The 18,201-nt window shown below is 37.2% G+C and overlaps 1 protein-coding gene across 2 annotated transcripts in view; it reads left to right on the forward strand.

Moving 5' to 3' along the window:
• Nucleotides 1-2,844: 2,844 nt before the first annotated feature.
• Nucleotides 2,845-18,201, forward strand: part of TERT (telomerase reverse transcriptase) — a 235,059-nt gene continuing 219,702 nt past the window's right edge. The window contains exon 1 of one of the 2 annotated variants that reach the window (XM_089792665.1): nt 2,845-3,405. In XM_089792665.1, the coding sequence (XP_089648791.1) occupies nt 3,118-3,405 (288 nt within the window). In that variant the 5' untranslated portion in view covers nt 2,845-3,117. The remainder of the gene's footprint in view (nt 3,406-18,201) is intronic. The other variant, XM_089792666.1, reaches the window with a different exon arrangement.

Genomic DNA, 18,201 nt, shown 5'->3' on the forward strand with positions numbered 1-18,201 from the left:
GATGGTGGTCAATGGGTCTTTGACAATTGGTTCTTTGGTTTTCAAACTCCATAATTCCCATTGTCTACTACAAATTATGGATTATATCCTTGATATATTTTCATATAAGCTCCCTCGTTTCATAGCTAGGAGTAACATGACAACATGCTTGGGGTCAAAAAATTGCTTACTATGAGAGATTTTCATATCCTCTTCCAAAATAGAACAAAAAGGAAAGACATTGATAATTTTTCTCCAATGCATGAACGGAGCTTAGAAAAACATATCATGATCTAGCATAGACATCTTCTTGGATTGACATGTACACCACTAAGGGCTTGTTTGGCTGTAAGAAATTTTGAATGCGACATTCATGTAATTTGGAATAAGCTCTCTTTTGGTATTCGTGCATTCTTAAAATAAGTTTTGGAATATCATTTGGACCTGTTTGGTTGACCTGGAAGAGTGGTCGAAATATGCATATTCTATGTTTGGTTGCAACAATAGAAATAGGAATTGGAATAAGTTTTGTTTTAAAATTTTAATAATTAAATTATTATTTTTAGTTTGGTAAAATTTTAAATAAACAAGATTTTCTATTTATAATTTTTTATTAATTTTTTAAAAGAAAAATTATTTTAATTAACTTTTATTTTATTTTTTAAATTGACTTTATAAGTGAAAGATACACCACAACCTTCGAATTTATGGAAATTCAAAGGACATATTATATTGTATATTATAAACTTAATTCTAAATTAAATCAAATTATTTAATGAGTAGAAGATCAAAACTAAAATCATTTTATTTTTATATATATTAAAGAAAATAAAAATACAAATAAGTCGAGATTACTAATATAATATTTAAATGATATTTCAACATAGTTTTAATTATAAGACTAAACACAAGATTTATTTTTAAAGATAATTTTATGAAAGTTTAGAAAATATATCAAATCTAATATTAGTCTTTTTTGTCATTAAACAAAAACACATATTAAATGTTAAATAATGTTGACCTAGTTTATATATTATTATGAAGAGAGAAAATAGTCAAAAAATGCATTTGAGTGGAAAAATACAATCAAACGACAAAGTCACGAACCCAATAACCCATCAAATTGGATTTATAAAAAACTGGAATAAGAACAAGCTATTCTTATTCCATCTTTTTTTAGAAATTCCATTATGCTCATTTTCAGGTCAAATTAGGATAGGCAAATTCTAATTCCAATTTTGTATTTTGCAAACAAACGTCAAATTGGCGAATGTGGGCATTTAGATTTTTCCATTCCCACCTAATTCCTGCAACCAAATGGGGCTTAAGTGCTTTAAAAATGATTTTGTGAAGCTAAGATGCCACATGACACACTAAATCTTCTTGAAAGATATTCTTTAGATGTCTAATAACTATTTGTGTTAGAAAATATCATTGATCGCTAAGAGGCTCACACCTAAATAAGGGCAGTCAAGAAGTTTCATAGTTACATGACAAATTGCACCTTGTGAAACAACCTTTGAAATTTTAGAAGTCGTCTCTTCATATCAATGGGTTGTAAGAAAAAGGAGAAGGGGACTTCCTTAAAATAAAACTACTAAGAGGGGTGGTGCACCAATGGAATTTTTTTACAATACTTCAAACCTTCCTAAAAGATTTTAAAGCAACTTTTTGGAGAATGTATGTCTTTTGGAGAAGAAAGACATGATAATCTATTATATTTTAATCTTCAAAAATTGAATCACAAGAACCATATATTATACTTCAATCCAATTATGAGAACCATAAAAATTTTACTTTAATCCTCATAACTTGAATAACAGGAACTATAAATCAATGCACTAAATGAACTTTAATCACAACTTTCATCAAATAGAATATTTGATAGAAAAACATAATAGAACAATTTGCAATTCAAAAAAAAATCAAGAATAAATATGTCTATGTAAAGTGAGTAGGGGAAGAGATCCAATAATTGTTTAGGCTAACTTTGGGCATCTAAATCTCCTAAGCTGTAAGTCAAATTGTGCCAATTCTTTTGGTGTACCTCTGTAGGTGATTGAAGAGCTTAAAGCTAAGGTTTTAACGCTTGAGTGTTTATGTATCTCTCTATTAAGGTCGTGGAGTGTAGAGTGGTTGAAAAGTATCACTTTAAAACACTTGTCCAATACCCGTTATGTTCATCACTCAATAGTTGCTCACCAAAAAAATAGTATGTGTGACATAAATGAACCAATCGGCAACCAAAAAAGCTAAAAATGATCAACTATTAATACATATGTATCGACTAGTACTACATGAATTATTATTTTTAGAATTTTTAAAAACAATAAGGGCCCGTTTGGTGAGCAGAATAGGAATACATATTCTGCAATACGTATTCTGGAATAGAACGTATTCCTGTTCTTCGTTTGGTTCAGCCAATATTTGATGGGAATTCGCAGACCCAAAAATTTATGTTTTCTAAAATAAAAAAAAAATGGAATAGGAATACGTATTCCAATACCACCTATTTTGGTGAAATTGCAAAACTCCATTTTTGGGCAAAAAATGAAATACGTATTCCATTTTTACTTCGTATTCCAATCCCATTTTGGTGCATCCAAATAAAAAATTCAAAATTTTTGAAATACGTATTCCTATTCCACTCACCAAACGGGCCCTAATTGAAGAATATTTCTGAAAATGAGATTGAACAAAATCAACCCCCTTGAAAAGAGGACTTAGAAAATAAAAAATATCCACCACCTATTCCTAAGATGAGGATGGCATGAAAAAGGTCAGACTTCTATACCCTTGACCACTTACGTACCCGAAAGATGGAGTGTAACACGTTTACATACATGATAGTAGACCCCACAAAGTGAAGAGAGCAGGGTAATTCCATAGTTAGGGGCTACCAGGGATAGAGCTAAGCTTCAAATTCCCGCGATATATAAAGAGTTGACAATAGAGCTGTGTATTGTTCACGAGTGCCTGAAACTGACCATCCTGGAGATGGAAGTACTTACCAGAGGATAAATATTGTGTGCGAATCCCAAAATTAAAAAGCGAGAAGGTTAAAAAATTTCGCTTTAAAGGGCTCCATACAAGCATCCGTAATGTGCGGAATTTCAATCCAGCAATGCCCGTAGGAGAATGGCCAAGATGAGGAAGTTTCCGAAAGTGTTGTATAGGATCTATGGTAACCGTATTCAAACGCTGCGGGAGCTTATTCTACAGCTCCTGGACACCTCTTTCAGTAATGCACACTGTGAATGCGGACGCTTCAAATACTGTCCAAAATGCGATCCTTCAGGTTACCTTTTAAGAGATGAAGACCACGCGGAGTATTGGAAATTGCTGGACTGCAGCTGCGGAGTGGTCTCGAACCCGGCACCTCTGCCTCATTCGTTTACGCTCGAAAACAGATGGACACAGCAGCAGGTATTTAATTTCATCGCAATATTTATCCGAGGGCTTGCATGAACCTTCCCATGTTTTTTAAAATTTGAAAATTAATGTAGTGGGGTGATTGTACGGGCATTTGTCGAGAAAGTGATTGATTTAAGGCCAATTCTCTGTTCTTTAACAACCAAGGTTTCCAGTTTTCAAAGGTCTTGTTATTTGTTGGCCTCGAGTCATTTTGAATTTATCAAGTCAGTGAAACGAAGGAAACAAAAGTTAATCTTGAAATGTGCTCAGCAAAAGGGCATATAGTTCATTTAAATTTAAAATGTCTTTCTTAAAACTGGAAGTATTTTTGTATTTGATGAATCGTCAACACCGAGTTTCTGCACCTCACATAGTTTAAGAAGTCCAATATTTTTTGCACAATGGCCCAATTGGGCACGCAATCCAGTAGGATGATTCCTCTTGAGATGAGACTATCAAGGTTTTTGCTGTTCTCAGGTTTAGGGTAATTACTCCCGAGTTTAAATGTAATTCCACGTAAGTGGCATTGCCTGGGTTACAGCAATTGCGGTGTATCCCCTTGTTGAGGGACTCTCCACAGCCGAACCCAGCTGCGGTGTAACCCAGCACTAGCACCTAAAATGCAGCAAGAATTGACGAAGCTAAAAGATAGTGGAATTATCAAACCTATTAGACATTCCATATGTGTCATAAACCCAGTGCCCATAAGAAAGAATAATGGTGACATAAGATGAAATATCTCGAACTAGGATATTTCAAATCTGATTTGGGTTTTCATTGTTCAATATTGCCATGTTTTGCTTCATTTCATTACAAAATAATGACATGCAAAATATAAACTAAACATGCAAAGGAAATGATATAGATTTCCAAGGAAATAAGCATTTACAAACACAAATAAAACATGCATGGCTGTTACATCAAATATATTGTTTAGACAACGCCAGAACATGCATAATTTTTTCTCCAAAACGTGTTTTAAACCAGTGCTACACTAGTACGGGGGTACTTTGGGATGACGGGACGAGTTTCTGGGACGTGGGGAAAATAGGCCTCATTTTTGGGATGGTGGGAGGACGGCCAGGGGATGGCGGAAAGGGGAGGACGGGCCAGAGAGGGGTATTGTATGGTATACATATAGAACTTGAAATGCTAGTTACGGAATGATGTTTAAATAGTTCACTAGAACAAACCAAATTAAAATACTTGAACATAGAAAAATTGCAACATGAATTAGAACCATTGACATTCAACATAGTAACGTTTTACATACCTAATAGTAACATTCAAAAATCAAAATTCAAATAGAAACTCAAGTACACATCCCAGCGGTGGCATGGTTGCGGTATGGCGGAGGTGGGGTTGCTTGGGTACTCAAGTACCCGGTGTAGGGACGTCTCGGGGACGGGTACTTCAAGGTTTGGGAGGGGGGTGTGAGTCTCCGGGCTACACTGTTTTAAACAGTAGAAATTTGCTCAATGATGAACCTAGAGTGAGTCCAACCTCTCTGTTGGAGTTTGTAGGTGCGATAGAGATCTTTATCTCTAGAAATATGGACGTTATTATCGTTATGGTCACCTTCAGGTGAAGAGGACACTTATGTTTAAATTGTAATGTTAAAGATAAAGACATATGTCATTTTGAAAATTCGAGGAGTTCTATTTGAAAGTAAAGAAATATGTTTTTGGAAATTAGAGAGACCTTCGGTTGTAATGTGAAGTGTCTTTCTTCTTGTTATATATATATCGCATCAAGCGAAGGACATTGTACATTTGAATTTTTATGATCAATAAAATGATATTTTGTTGTGTGGCTGGGTTTTTCCTTCATTCTAAAAGGGTTTTCCTAGGATATTTCTGGTGTTGATGTTTTCTATTTCAGTTATTCCTTATTGCTGTTTATCTCTGTTTTGTTGGGCTAAATCCAACACTCTCAAGAAGTGTTGGGTTTCCGTCCAACCTAAGAATATTTAAGGGTTTCCATCCTTTAAAATAAAATAAAAATAAATTCTAACAGAATCATTTCCAGAAACAACTTACAATTTGATGGATTTATGTCTTTAATGAAGAAATTAAATAGTTACATTGGCCTGGGGGATGCGGGATGAGGGGACAAAGGGGCCTCAATTTAGGGATGACGATGAGGGATGGGGGGTATATAGTATATACTATACATATGATACTTAAAATGCTCATTATTGAAAGATGTATAACTGTATATGACATAAATTTGAAGTATAAGTTCATCAAAATCACTATTGCTAGTTTAATTTTACATTGCATTGAACATTGAACAATGAACAATAAAAGAGATCTAAGTTCTAACTTCTAACTTGTATCAAATAAATTATATAATCAAAGATTGAAGATTCAAATTCAAAGGTCATAGATATCTATTATCAATTTAGCAAAAGTATGAATATCATTATCTCTTCAGTCATTCAATGTCACCATAAACTTAATTACATCAAGTAGCATCAACCATGATATGATCACAATGTTCAATGTTCAATGTTTCAAACTTAACATATCCAAGTCTCAGTATAAAAATCAAGTACAAACTACAAAATCAAAAGACAAAATGTTAAGTACTCAAGGTCCAAGGGCTGCCAAAATGTAGTAGAGGCTGCCTAGAGGCCTCTAATCATCCATGTCAAGCTGAGGCTCAGGCTCAACAAACTCATCATTTGAACTCTTGACCTCTTCAAGGGTAAGAGTCGTGAGAGAAACACCAACCAACCTTGCATCAGAAGTATCTGCATCCTCATTAGCTTGTGATGGCTCCTCTGGTTCTACATCCCATTGTGCTGTAGGGCTCTCCTTGTACACACGTGTCTTGCGATCTTTGGTACACAAGGCACAATGTACATCCACTAGCTGTCCTGTTTTCTTAGAGGTAAGGCTATTTCTCTTAAGAGAGTGGATGGAGCTATAAGTAGACCGGTTCCTCTTAGAAGCTGAAGAACTAAACACCTAAGATAGAAAATAAATGACCAGTATGAAAATAAAAAATATTGAACTTTAAAAGTGAAATTGAAAGTGAAAAGTAAAGGTTCTAAAGTTGAAAAACAAGAAACTTGAGACATGAGACAAATGGCTAGTGTGGTAGTTATTGATTTGGGTCCATGAGAATTCTACCAGTAGTTATTGATTTGGGTCCATGAGAATTCTACACGTGTCTTGCGATCTTTGGTACACAAGGCATAATGTACATCCACTAGCTGTCTTGCTTTCTCAGAGGTAAGGCTATTTCTCTTAAGAGAGTGGATGGAGCTATAAGTAGACTGGTTCCTCTTAGAAGTTGAAGAACTAAACACCTAAGATAGCAAATAAATGACTAGTATGAAAATAAAAAAAATTGAACTTCATAACTAAAAGTAAAAGTGAAATCGAAAGTGAAAAGTAAAGGTTCTAAAGTTGAAAAACAAGAAACTTGAGACATGAGCCAAATGGCTAGTGTGGTAGTTATTGATTTGGGTCCATGAGAATTCCACCACAAAATAGGATCCTCTTGTGCCATTGTTTTTATGTCAGCCTTTTCTCTAGCTAGATAGCCCCTAAGAGTAGGAAATTTGGTCCACTCAATGCGAACCTTCCCTACTGTTTCAATGTCATACATCCTATCAATGCACTTGAAGAATCCTTCCTTCACATGAAATTCAAATTTTAAAATTAGTAAATTAAAAAATTAAATATTCATAACTGTACTAACTTCTAACTTTTAAGTTCTAAATTTCTAAGACATGAAGATGATTGCATTGATTGGAATTACAATTGCATGATATTTGATAAATTATTAAAATTATTAAATTGATAATAGATTACCTCATCATCATTTAGTAGTGTAACTCTCCTAGGCCTAGGCATGTACCACTTCGGATTCAGTGCATAAGCAACCATGTGTAAGGGAGTGTTGAGGCTATCCCATCTACGATAAATAATAGGCCGAATGTGCGCAATGTAAAATATGTAAAATGCTAAATTAGGGTCGCTCTCTTGCACAACTGCCCTTAGCTGGCCAAGCATAGCATTAATGCACTCGTACACCTCTCCAAGGGTAGCTACATCCCCATCCCCATATTTGATGGCATGGAAAACATCTGCACATCTTTGGGGTCACTCAATACTCCCTTAATCCAGACAGTCTTCCCCATGTCCTTTAGTGCATTGTTCATGGCATGCACAAAACATGGAGTCCACCAAATATGTTTGTAAGCTATCTCAACAAGTTTCCCTGTAGCTCTACACATAGGTGTTGCATCTGTCACTACATGGACCACATTTTGTGGCCCAACCTCCTCAATAACATCCCAAAGAATATTAAACTGAAAATCAACATCCTTATAATGCTCTGAACAATCAATAGCTTTGAGAAAAAATGGCCCCTTTGTGCATGTAATGATGATATTGATGAGTGGAGGGTTCCTAATGTCAGTCCATCCATCCATGATGCTACTACAACCATACTCTTCCCAAACTGGCTTCACGTTCTCCTTCACTATACCAATCTTAGCATACTCTTTATCCAAGATTGTAGTTTGCAATTTGTGCTCACCTGGTCGTACAGATGACGACCCTCCTCCCCTTGCCACCACCTGCATCATCTCCTTATAATAAGGAGACAATGTCACATGATGAGGTATGTCATTCGAAAAAAGAAATATACCAATGACATCCTCTATTTCCTCTCTCAGGCAGGCATTAAATAAATCAGCAGTGGGGTTACTTTCGGATGACACCTTTCTTTTCCCCTTGCTAGATTATGCTTCAGGCATAACACTAGATGTAGGAGGACCCAAGGCTGCCCCTCCAAATAATGTAGCTCTTTACTGTGGTCTAGGAGTAGAAAAATGTGGCCGCCCTTGCTCATAAGCCTGTTGAAGACTCTGAACTTGTTCCCTACTTGTCAAGGTGGTAGGTACCTGTTGCCAGACTTTCAGTCCCCCTTATTTAAGCTTCTAGCTTGGAGTCAAATCAATGAAAATGTCTTTAAGTCCAAGGCTAGGTTTCCCCTTGGTAGATCTCTTCTCATCAATTGCCTTAAGCTTGCTTTGTGCGAGATGTCGAGAATTCCTTGCTTTGTCTTCTCCCTCGATCCTACATGTGGAATTCTTGCAAATCAAGTGCGCATTCACCTTTAGTAGTCATAGGTTGGGAGGGATCGTTGTAGAGTGTCTTCCCATAATGAGAAGAAAGCTATAATCAGTTGGATAATTTAATTGTATCCAAGTATGTTCAAACCAAAAAATCACCTGGTCACCTGCTTCTTCGTCGGAAGCAAAGCTCATTCAGTGAGTTTTCGAAACACAAAGAAAGGTGGCATCCAAAAGTGTAGTTTTGAAGGAATGAGGAGCAAAAATGTAAGAAGAACATAATTTTGAAGCAAAGAGGTCCCTAACATTACCTAGAAATGAAGGACTTAGTTTTTGCACTAAGTCGGAAATCCACCTTGTGACCACGCCTCCGCCAGTGGAGTATCTCGGAACCCATCTTTCTAACAGAGGAAATGGTACTCCATTTTTGGTGATGTGAATGAAGAACATGCTTATAGGGTCCTATATAAGGATGCTCAAAGGGAGAAATAGTTCCTAAGTGAAGAGATGCTAAGTAGATGAAGCCGTCGAAAACAAGCACTACTGGTTCCACCATTTTTTCGAAAGCATGGAGTCAGGTCTATTCTATGAAGCAAATGGTTTGAATTTACATTTTGAAGGTGCCTAGAGGGATCCTTAACCACAACAAACCATTTATGAAGTGCTGAAATGCTAAAGTGACAAGATTTTCCCTTTGTTAGAAAATCACCTCTGCAAGTGTGACTCTGACCGATAGAGCACCCCGGCAGGCACTTTTTTGAAAGTGCAAACATGCATCATTTTATCAAGTATGCATATGAAATTTTGCATTCTAAGGATTTTTGAAGAGATGCTGAGCGACAAGGAACCTTCTATAAGGTGTCTCAAAGGCAGAAAGGGTTGGTCAGAAATTGGCCATATTCAGTGCACTGCAGTTCTTGGAGTACATGCGACCCTAGTTTTCTGAAACAGTGGATTTGATTTGGTGCTTGATGTATATATATGAAGATTTTACTTCCTAAAAGTATTTAAAGGAGTCTTGCGCTAAAGGATCATTCAGATAAGAAAAATTCAGTCAAGTAAGAACATTGTTAGAGTTTTACCTCCGTGACTACCCCATCTCTGGAAGCGCACCTCGAGTGCCTCCTTTTCAAAAAGTAAAGTCATTTCTTTAGTGGTTCCTCAATTACAAGAAGCGAATACTTTTGAAGACGCCCATTTTATTGTTCTCAAAGGGAAAGTAACCAATCATAAAGGATATTCGAAATAGATGGAAGTGAACTTCTCCAGTTTTGGAAAAGCACCCCATGGATCACTTCTCTGACGGGCTAGGTTAAAATGCATTCTTCAATAGCAGTTGGGTTACGAAATAGAAAATTCTTTTAGAGGTGTTGCTATTTTGCTTCCCAAGCCACCCAAAGAGTAAAAAGGCCTAAGTTTGAAGGTTGTGAAAAAGTGAGAAATGAAGTTCTCCATTATCGAAATAGAAGCCCGAAGGCCACGATCCCAATAAAGGCAAAATGTTAAGTTGTTAAACTTGTTGGGAAAGCAACGAGAGTGCTTCTCCCTTGAAATAACTAAAAGGAGCATTTTGTGGAAAAGAGAAGGTAAAGCTTATTATCTGGCTTGATTAAAAGCATTGGTTTTCTTGTAAGTCAGATTCTCCCATGATGAGTTTCTCCTCCGAAGGCTTGAATATAATGGAGAATAGGAAAAATGTTTTCTCCATTACTCCAGAGTTTAAAGGCCAGATCTTATAAAATCTCTTGTACAACCTCCTATTAAAATCAAATTTGATACAAATGGCATCTAATAGAGTTGTTAACTCACTGAATTTATTGTAAATATGATTGTTATGCCCCTAAAGGTTGTTTCTGGCTTAACTCTCCACTCTTCATTCATGTGACATAGGAAATTCGAAGCCCAACGATTGGATTCAAATTCAATAAGATTGGATTCTCACTTGTTTTAGTTCTTCATGTTACAATGGGCACAATTTCATGCTAAGTGCGATTTCTCTTGCTCTGTGTGATTATATATAGCTAATGGTTGGGAGAATTGGTGGTGATGATTGTTTGCCTGGTCTTGAGAGTGAGTTAAAGAATTATATAGATACATATTTTAGATTCTACAATCTCAGAGACTTGTATAGAAGATTGAATGCCCTGCCTATTCATCCCATCACTCAGAAACTCAAGGAGAGTGGCTTAGTTGAAGCTGTTGGATTCCCAATGGTTGTTCAAGCTCCAAAATTGGTTCGAGAATGTATTGCAAGATATGATGCAAAGACTAAGCAAATCATGATGCTTGATGAATCTGTCCTCACATTCGATAGAGGTCTAATGCAGAGTGCTTTCGGGATCCCATCCAGAGACGTGTACTGTGATATTGATTTTGGGTCATCCACCTCCATGTTCAACGAGAAAAAGACCATGAGGTGAGAAGATATATTGGCGACTTGGTTCCAGTCACCTAAAAATAAGAAGAGTAAGCTTCCTAAGACTTTGTTTGGAACTAGCTCGAAGAGAGAAATCATGGACATTCTGGCTCTGCTGTTGAGACTAAAAGGATATGAGGTGGTCCTCAATTTTATTGAGCACCATTTCTTTCTGGTGCAAGCAGTTTGTGTTGATGGAGAATATATTGACTGGGCTTAAATTGTATGTGATGAGCTTACTAGTTGGATGAATCAAGCCAAGGCATTCAGGCAGTTCTGTATTTCTTCCTATCTTATATATGCTTTGGTGACCCACCACTTGTGGCCAGGCTTGCCGTGCATAGAGGATTATGATGAAACAACAAAGGTCTATGACTTTTATCCATGTCCGCAACTTGAAAGGAGTTATGAGGAGTTTGTAAAGGCGAACAATGCCTTTACTATGAGGTTGTGCATAGAGCTAAAAGGATGCCCTGAGAGGAGATTTTCGCCAGAGGCTATTTCAATAGTGACCCAATTTGGATGCTGTTTTATTCAATTCCCGACCTTCTCCTACATTAGAATTGGCGGATTCGATGGCTTCCTATGGAGATTGCCAAGGTATCTATAAGATAAAATTGTGTTAATTGAATTGTGTAAGCAAATATTGGAAGTCAATACTTTGTGCAGAGCTATTAAGAAAGCGGAAATCCCTTTCCCGGTTGTTACAGGATCATACTCATGTGCATCGAGGTTAGATGCAAAGAATCTGATCACTAAGAATGAGAAGATCGTAATTGAGGAAAACAAGCTTGAAGAATATAGTGAAGTTGAAAGAGATTTAAATGTTCATGTGTAACATGCTTGCCAGAGAAGTACTTTTTTCTGCTCTTCCTGAAAATGAGTATAGTCATGTAAAATCTTTGATGTTATCTTGTCAAATTTGAAAAGCTTTGGAATCTACTTTTGAAGGTGATAAACATGCTAAAAGGATAAAACTACAAAATGGGATATGCCTATTTCAAGAAGCTAAAATGATGGAAGATGAATCTGTATGAAGTTATATTGGTAGAATATCAGAAATTGTTGCAGGAATCAAGGCTTGTGAAGAAAGTAAAGAAGAAGATGAGATCATATGGAAAATGTTTAAGACTTTGACATCACCATTCAAGCAGACAATGAAGATGATTGAGCAAGTGATACCTTGTACTGAGAAGTTCACTAGAGAGACTCTTCTTTGAAGATTGGAAGTAACAGAAATAAATTTGAGATAGTTTTGAGATTTGCCTAGATCGGAGACTGCCTTTAGTGTACCAAGTGTTTGACCTACCCTATTTAGGAGTGCAAGCACCAGTGGAGATTATGCTAGCAAGAGTAGATCAAGATCTGAAGAAGACAGAAAGATTGAAGAAAGAATTGCCCTACTTGTGAGAAGAGAACCATATGGCAAGAAAATCTTTAAATGTTGGACTTTTGATGAATTTGGTCTTTATGCTTCTAAATGTCCTAAAAGAGTAAAGAAGTACAAAAAGAATTTCAAGTCTAGAAAGCCTAGAGAATGTTTCTATGCAAATGATGATGATGAACTAGATGAAAGAGTTTTGAGTGAAAGTGATGATGAGTTAGGATTTGTTGCTCTAAAAGAAGAAAGTCCTGAAAAATAAGTTAGAGAAGAAAGAGCTTAAGTGTCACAAGTTGAGAAGAAAGTTGATTGGATCATAGATAGTGGTTGTTCACATCATATGACTGGTGACATGAATAAATTTGTTGAGTTCAATAGTTATGATGAAGGAATCGTCAGAGTTGGAAACAATGCAACCTGTCACATAAAGGGAATAGGATCTATTACTCTTGATAGAAAGACCAACACTAGTGATGTTTACTTTGTGGATGGATTTAAACATAATCTTTTGAGTGTTGGACAACTAGTTGACAAAGGATATCAGTTGCAATTCACAGAGAAGACATGCGTTATTAAGGATAAGGATGGTAAGATGATTGGTACTAGTACAAGATCCAGAGGTAATGTTTTTCAGTTGAACCCTACCAAGATGACATGTTTAGTTGCTAAGGTTGATAATAGTTGGTTATGGCATAGAAGGTTTTGTCACATAAACTTTGATAATATTGTGAAAGCAAGCACTACATTTGTAGTAAGAGATTTGCCTCAAATTATGAAGCATACTAACGTTGTATGCAAGGAATGTGTTATGGTTAAACAGAAGAAAAGTTCCTTTCCTAGCAAGAAGTTCACTACAACAACGAGGTTGGAGATTTACACATATTTACTACAGAGACAAGAGGATTCTATGGTGAAAGGTATTTCATGATTCTTGTTGATGATTTTACTAGGATGATGTGGGTAGCATTTCTTAAAGAAAAGTCTAAAGCATTTGAGAAGTTTAAGCTGTTCAAGAATAGAGTTGAGAATGAATCTGGAATGAAAAGATTAAATGTCGAAGATCTGATAGAGGTGGAGAATTTACTTCAAATGAGTTCAACAGTTTTTGTGAAGTGAATGGTATTAAGAGACAACTTTCAGCCCCTAAAACACTTGAGCAGAATGGTATAGCTGAGAGAAAAAATGGGTTTGTAACAGAAGCAACAAGAGCTATGATGTTTGAAAATGATGTACCAAAGACATTTTGGAGAGAAGCAATAAACACATCAATGTATATGATGAATAGAGTACATATTAGAAAAGGTACAAGCAAGACTGCTGATGAGTTATGGTTTGGACATGCAAGATCAGTGAAGTATTTTTTAATTTTTGGAAGTAAGTGTTACATTACGAGAGATGATGATATTGGTAAGTATGATTCAAGAAGTGATGAAGGTATGTTTTGCCAGACTTTCAATCTCCCCCGTTTTTTTAAAAGCTTCTAGCTTGGAGTCAATACAATGCAAATATTTCAAATGTCCAAGGCCAAGTTTCCCCCTTAGGTGCTTTCTTCTCATTAGTTTCATCTTTGTCGTCACCTTGTGGGATTTCGGGATTTCACTACTTTGCCTTCTTCCCTGACACTTTGCTGCGAGATTCATGAAAATCAAGTGCATATTGGTCTTAGGTGACTTGGGATTGGATGGGAGTGTTGAGCATTTTCCCATGATGAGAAGAAAGTTAAAATCTCAAACTGGACCATCAAAAGTTGCAAAAGATTGCTCCTTTCAGAGTTTCACCAGTTCATTTGCTCCTCTATTGGAAGCGAAGCCCATACAGTGAGTTTTTGATACACGAAGACAAATTGTATCTAGAAGCGAGATCTTGAAGGAATCTGGAGCCAAAATGATAGAGTAGCGGGTTTGAAGTAAGCAAGTCCCTAACAGTACCCAAAAATGAAGGATGACTTAGTTTTAGCACTAAGTCGGAAAAGCACCTCCATCACTACGCCCCCGCTCAAGGGGTAATTTGAGAACCATTTTTTTGATAGAGGGAAATTAAACACATTTTTGGCAAAGGTAATGGAGAATATGTGTATAAGGATGCCATGTTATGTTGCTCGAAGAGGATTCACTGTCCTAAGGCTTCCTCAAGATGGAGAAGAAGTGAAGTCGGAATCAAGCCCTTTCGGGTGCACAATGAAGTTAATTCTCTCATTTTCCGAAAGCACATTCTATGAAGTATGAAGGTGAATTTCTACGTCATGAAGATGTTTGGAGCAATTTCAAGCAAGGAAGAACTATTGGCGAAGTGCCCCAGAGCTATAAATGACAAACTCTTCCTTCGTCAGGAAATCACCCCTGCAAGTGCGATTTCGAACAGTATAGCACCCCCAGAAGGCACTTTTTTGAAAGTACAGATCTTGCTTGTATTATGGAGTATGGATGTTGAATTTTGCGTCCTAATAATGTTTCAAGACATATAGAGCAAAAATGAGTCATTTTTGGAATGTCTCAAAGCCAAAGTTGACAATGTCGGAAATTGGTCGTTTCTAGTACACAGTGGCCCTTTGGAGCACTTGCGAACCTCATTTTCCGAAATAAGCATTCAATGAAGTGTATAAAGGACGCATCGAAAGTCAACACTTCTTGGAGGTGTGTAGAGGCATCCTGAGCGAGAAAGAACAATCTTTTGAGTGTCTCGAAGATAGGAATAACAATTTCAGAGTTTGGTCATCTTCAGTACGCTAGAGTACTTGCGACCTCCTTTTTTTGAAAGAGCACATTTGATCAAATGCATGAGGTATGGATATGAAGATTTCATCCTTTGAAGGTGCTTAGAGTAGGATCAAGCTAGGAATCCATTCAGATGAGCGAGTTTCAGTTAAGCTTGAGCCGTATCGGGGTTGCATCATTTTAGCTACTCCTCCACTGGAGGAGCACCTTATAAGCTACTTCTTTGACAAAGCATACTTGGAGTATACCTTTTGATAGTGGGAATGACTATTCTTTTAGAGATTCTCATACCATGCTTCTCCAAGTAAAAGTGCTTAAGTATTAAAGGATTTTGGAAGAATAGAAAACAAACTTCTCCCCACTCGGATAAGAGGCCCGAAGGCCACGATCTCGACAAAAGTAAAATGTTAAGTATTTAAGCTTTTTGGGAAAGCAGTGAAAATGCTACCCCTCCAAAATAACTAAATGGGAGTGTTGCGGAAAAGTAGAGGTAGACCTCCTTCCTGACTAAGCCAAAAGATATTGTTTTCTTAAGACTCTGATTCTAAGCTACTCCTCCAAAAGCCAATGTAAAGAAGAAGAATAAAAAATGCTCATTTTTCGTTACGCTAAAGCTTAAGGGCTAAAACCCATTCTACAACTCCCTGTTAATGGTAGATTTGATATGGAATGGAGCCGTTAACCCACTAAGCTAAATGCAAATCCGATCGTTGCACCATTAAAAAATAAATTTGAGTTAAGGGGCTGTTTTTCACTCGTGTGACGCGGGAAATGCAATGCCCAACGTTCAAATTCGAATTCAATAAGATCACATTGTTGGTAAGTTCACTTCTTCATCTTGCAACAGGCACAATTTCATGTTAAGTGCAAATTTCTCGTTCTGTGTACTATAAAGCCAATGACAGGGAGAATTGGTGGTACTGATAGATTCCCAGGTCTTGAAAGTGAGCTAAAAAGCTATACAAACACGTTTTTTAGATTTTTCAATCTCAGAGATTTGTATAGAAGACTCAATGCCCAACCCATTCATCCCATCACTCCAAAGCTAAAAGAAAGTGGGCTAGTAGAGGCTGTTGGTTTTCCAATGGCCGTCCAGGAACCAGAGCTCATTAAGGAGTGCATAACTAGATATAACCTAGCACCGAAGCAAATTATGATGCTAGAGAACTCTGTCTTGCTCACATTCAACAGAGGTTTAATGCAGAGTGCACTCGAGATTCCAAAAAGGACTAAATTTTGTGACATAGATTTCGGGTTGAACACCTCCATGTTCAACGAAAAGAAGACTTTGAGGTGAGGAGACATTCTGACAACATGGTTTTATCCACCAAAGAGCATGAAGAGTATGCTTCCCACGAACTTGTTTGGAACTAGTCTCAAGAGGGAATTGTAGACATTCTAGCCTTTTTACTAAGACTAAAAGGTTATGAGGAAGTTCTAAATTTTATGGAGCACCATTTCTTCCTGGTGCAAGCAATCTGTTTGGATGGTCAATTCATCAATTGGCCCCAGATTATTTGTGAACTCACCAGCTGGATGGGCTTGGCCAAAGCATTAAGCAATTCTATGTCTTCCTATCTCATATATGTCTTGGCAACACATCATCTGTGGCTTGGTTTGCTATTAATGAGAGATTTTGATGAGTCCACAAAAGTTTATGACTACTACCCCTACTTGCAGTTGGAGAAGAGTTATGAGGAGTTTGTAAAAGTGAATGATGCCTTCACCATGAGGCTATGCAGAGAGCTTCAAGGATGCCCAGAGAAGATTCTCATCAGAAGCCATTTCAGTAGTCACTCAATTTGGGTGTTGTTTCATTCAATTTCCAGCTTTCTCCTACATCAGAATCAATGGATTCGATGGATTCCCATGGAGGTTACCAAGGTACCCTGGAGATAAGATAATGTTAATTGAGTTATGTAGACAAGTGCTAGAAGTTAATACCTTGTGTTCAACAGTTAAGAAAGTAGGAATCCCTTTCTCAATTGTCATAGGAATATATTCATGTGCATCTAGATCTGATGCAAGGAATTTGTTAAAGGCCTTTGAGGGAAAATATAACATGAAGGATCACAGAGTGATAAGGCCTTTGTTTGATCCTGTGAATTATGTAAGGGACAGTCTTCAATTTGGTTCTAGTTTCAAGCGTGTGCTTGATATTGAAGATTACTGGGCTGATTGCTACATTGAAGTCCAAACTCGGGAAAGGTTTTGGTCGAGGCTCACAATTGAGCAAGTGAAGTTATACAAGGTCAACATTGATGTTAGTGATGTTGAAGATGATGGCTCTCATTTGCGGTCCTCTACTTATGAAAGAGGGATCAAACACAAACCTATTTTGTCTACTCCACCTGAAGGTCCAGTAATTGACAATATGGAGATTCTCATGGATGGAATCATAAAAAGGACTGATAAGTGGGTAGAGTGGACGATAGCTAGAAGAAAGAGAATGGGAGCTACGGGTTCATCTGTAGGTGTATGTGGAGGAGCTCAAATGACTTCAACACCTACTTCTACCACTGCAACTACCACTTCTGCATCCATGGGTCCTTCTTAATCAGTTGGTGGAGGAGGAGACCAGCCTCCAGAAAAGAATGTTCAAGTTACTCCTACTTATGGAGGAGGCTCTCTGCTAGACACTAGAAACGTTGGAGATACAAAGGCAAAGAAAGAAAAAGAGAAAGAAAAGGAACAATTGGCAGCCAAGGATTCCTCTACAATTCCATTCATTAACCTTGATGGGGATAGCAACCAGCCATGCGGTGGTCTTGATGGAGATCAACAAGTTAAAGAGACTCCATGGCAACAAGAAGAAGAAGGAGCAATTGATCAAGGTAATCCACCCCCTCACTCTGTAACTAAGACTGTAACGTTTCCTTTCTCTAGCAAGAAGGAGACTCCTCCAGTTGCGAGGAAGTTGTTTGATCCCTCGACACTACAATTTGCACTTAATGTCCTCACAACCAACTCTTGGTTGGAGGATACTATCGAGAGAAAGAAGAGAAGGATAGAGGACAATGCCCCATCTAAGAATCTCATAGCTCAGGCTATGCAATCACAACCCCTATCCTAGAAGGCTAAGAAGCAAAAGACATTAGCAACTCTTGCTACTGATGTCAATATAGGGCATATGATCATGGAGATAACAAAACCTTAGGAGGGAATAACTAAGGAGTTAGCCCTTGAAGACTTCCAAGTAAAGACA

The sequence above is a fragment of the Cupressus sempervirens genome, chromosome 7, assembly GCF_028749045.1.
Source record: "Cupressus sempervirens isolate cs-2001-9-10 chromosome 7, ASM2874904v1, whole genome shotgun sequence".
Taxonomy (NCBI): Eukaryota; Viridiplantae; Streptophyta; class Pinopsida; order Cupressales; family Cupressaceae; genus Cupressus; species Cupressus sempervirens.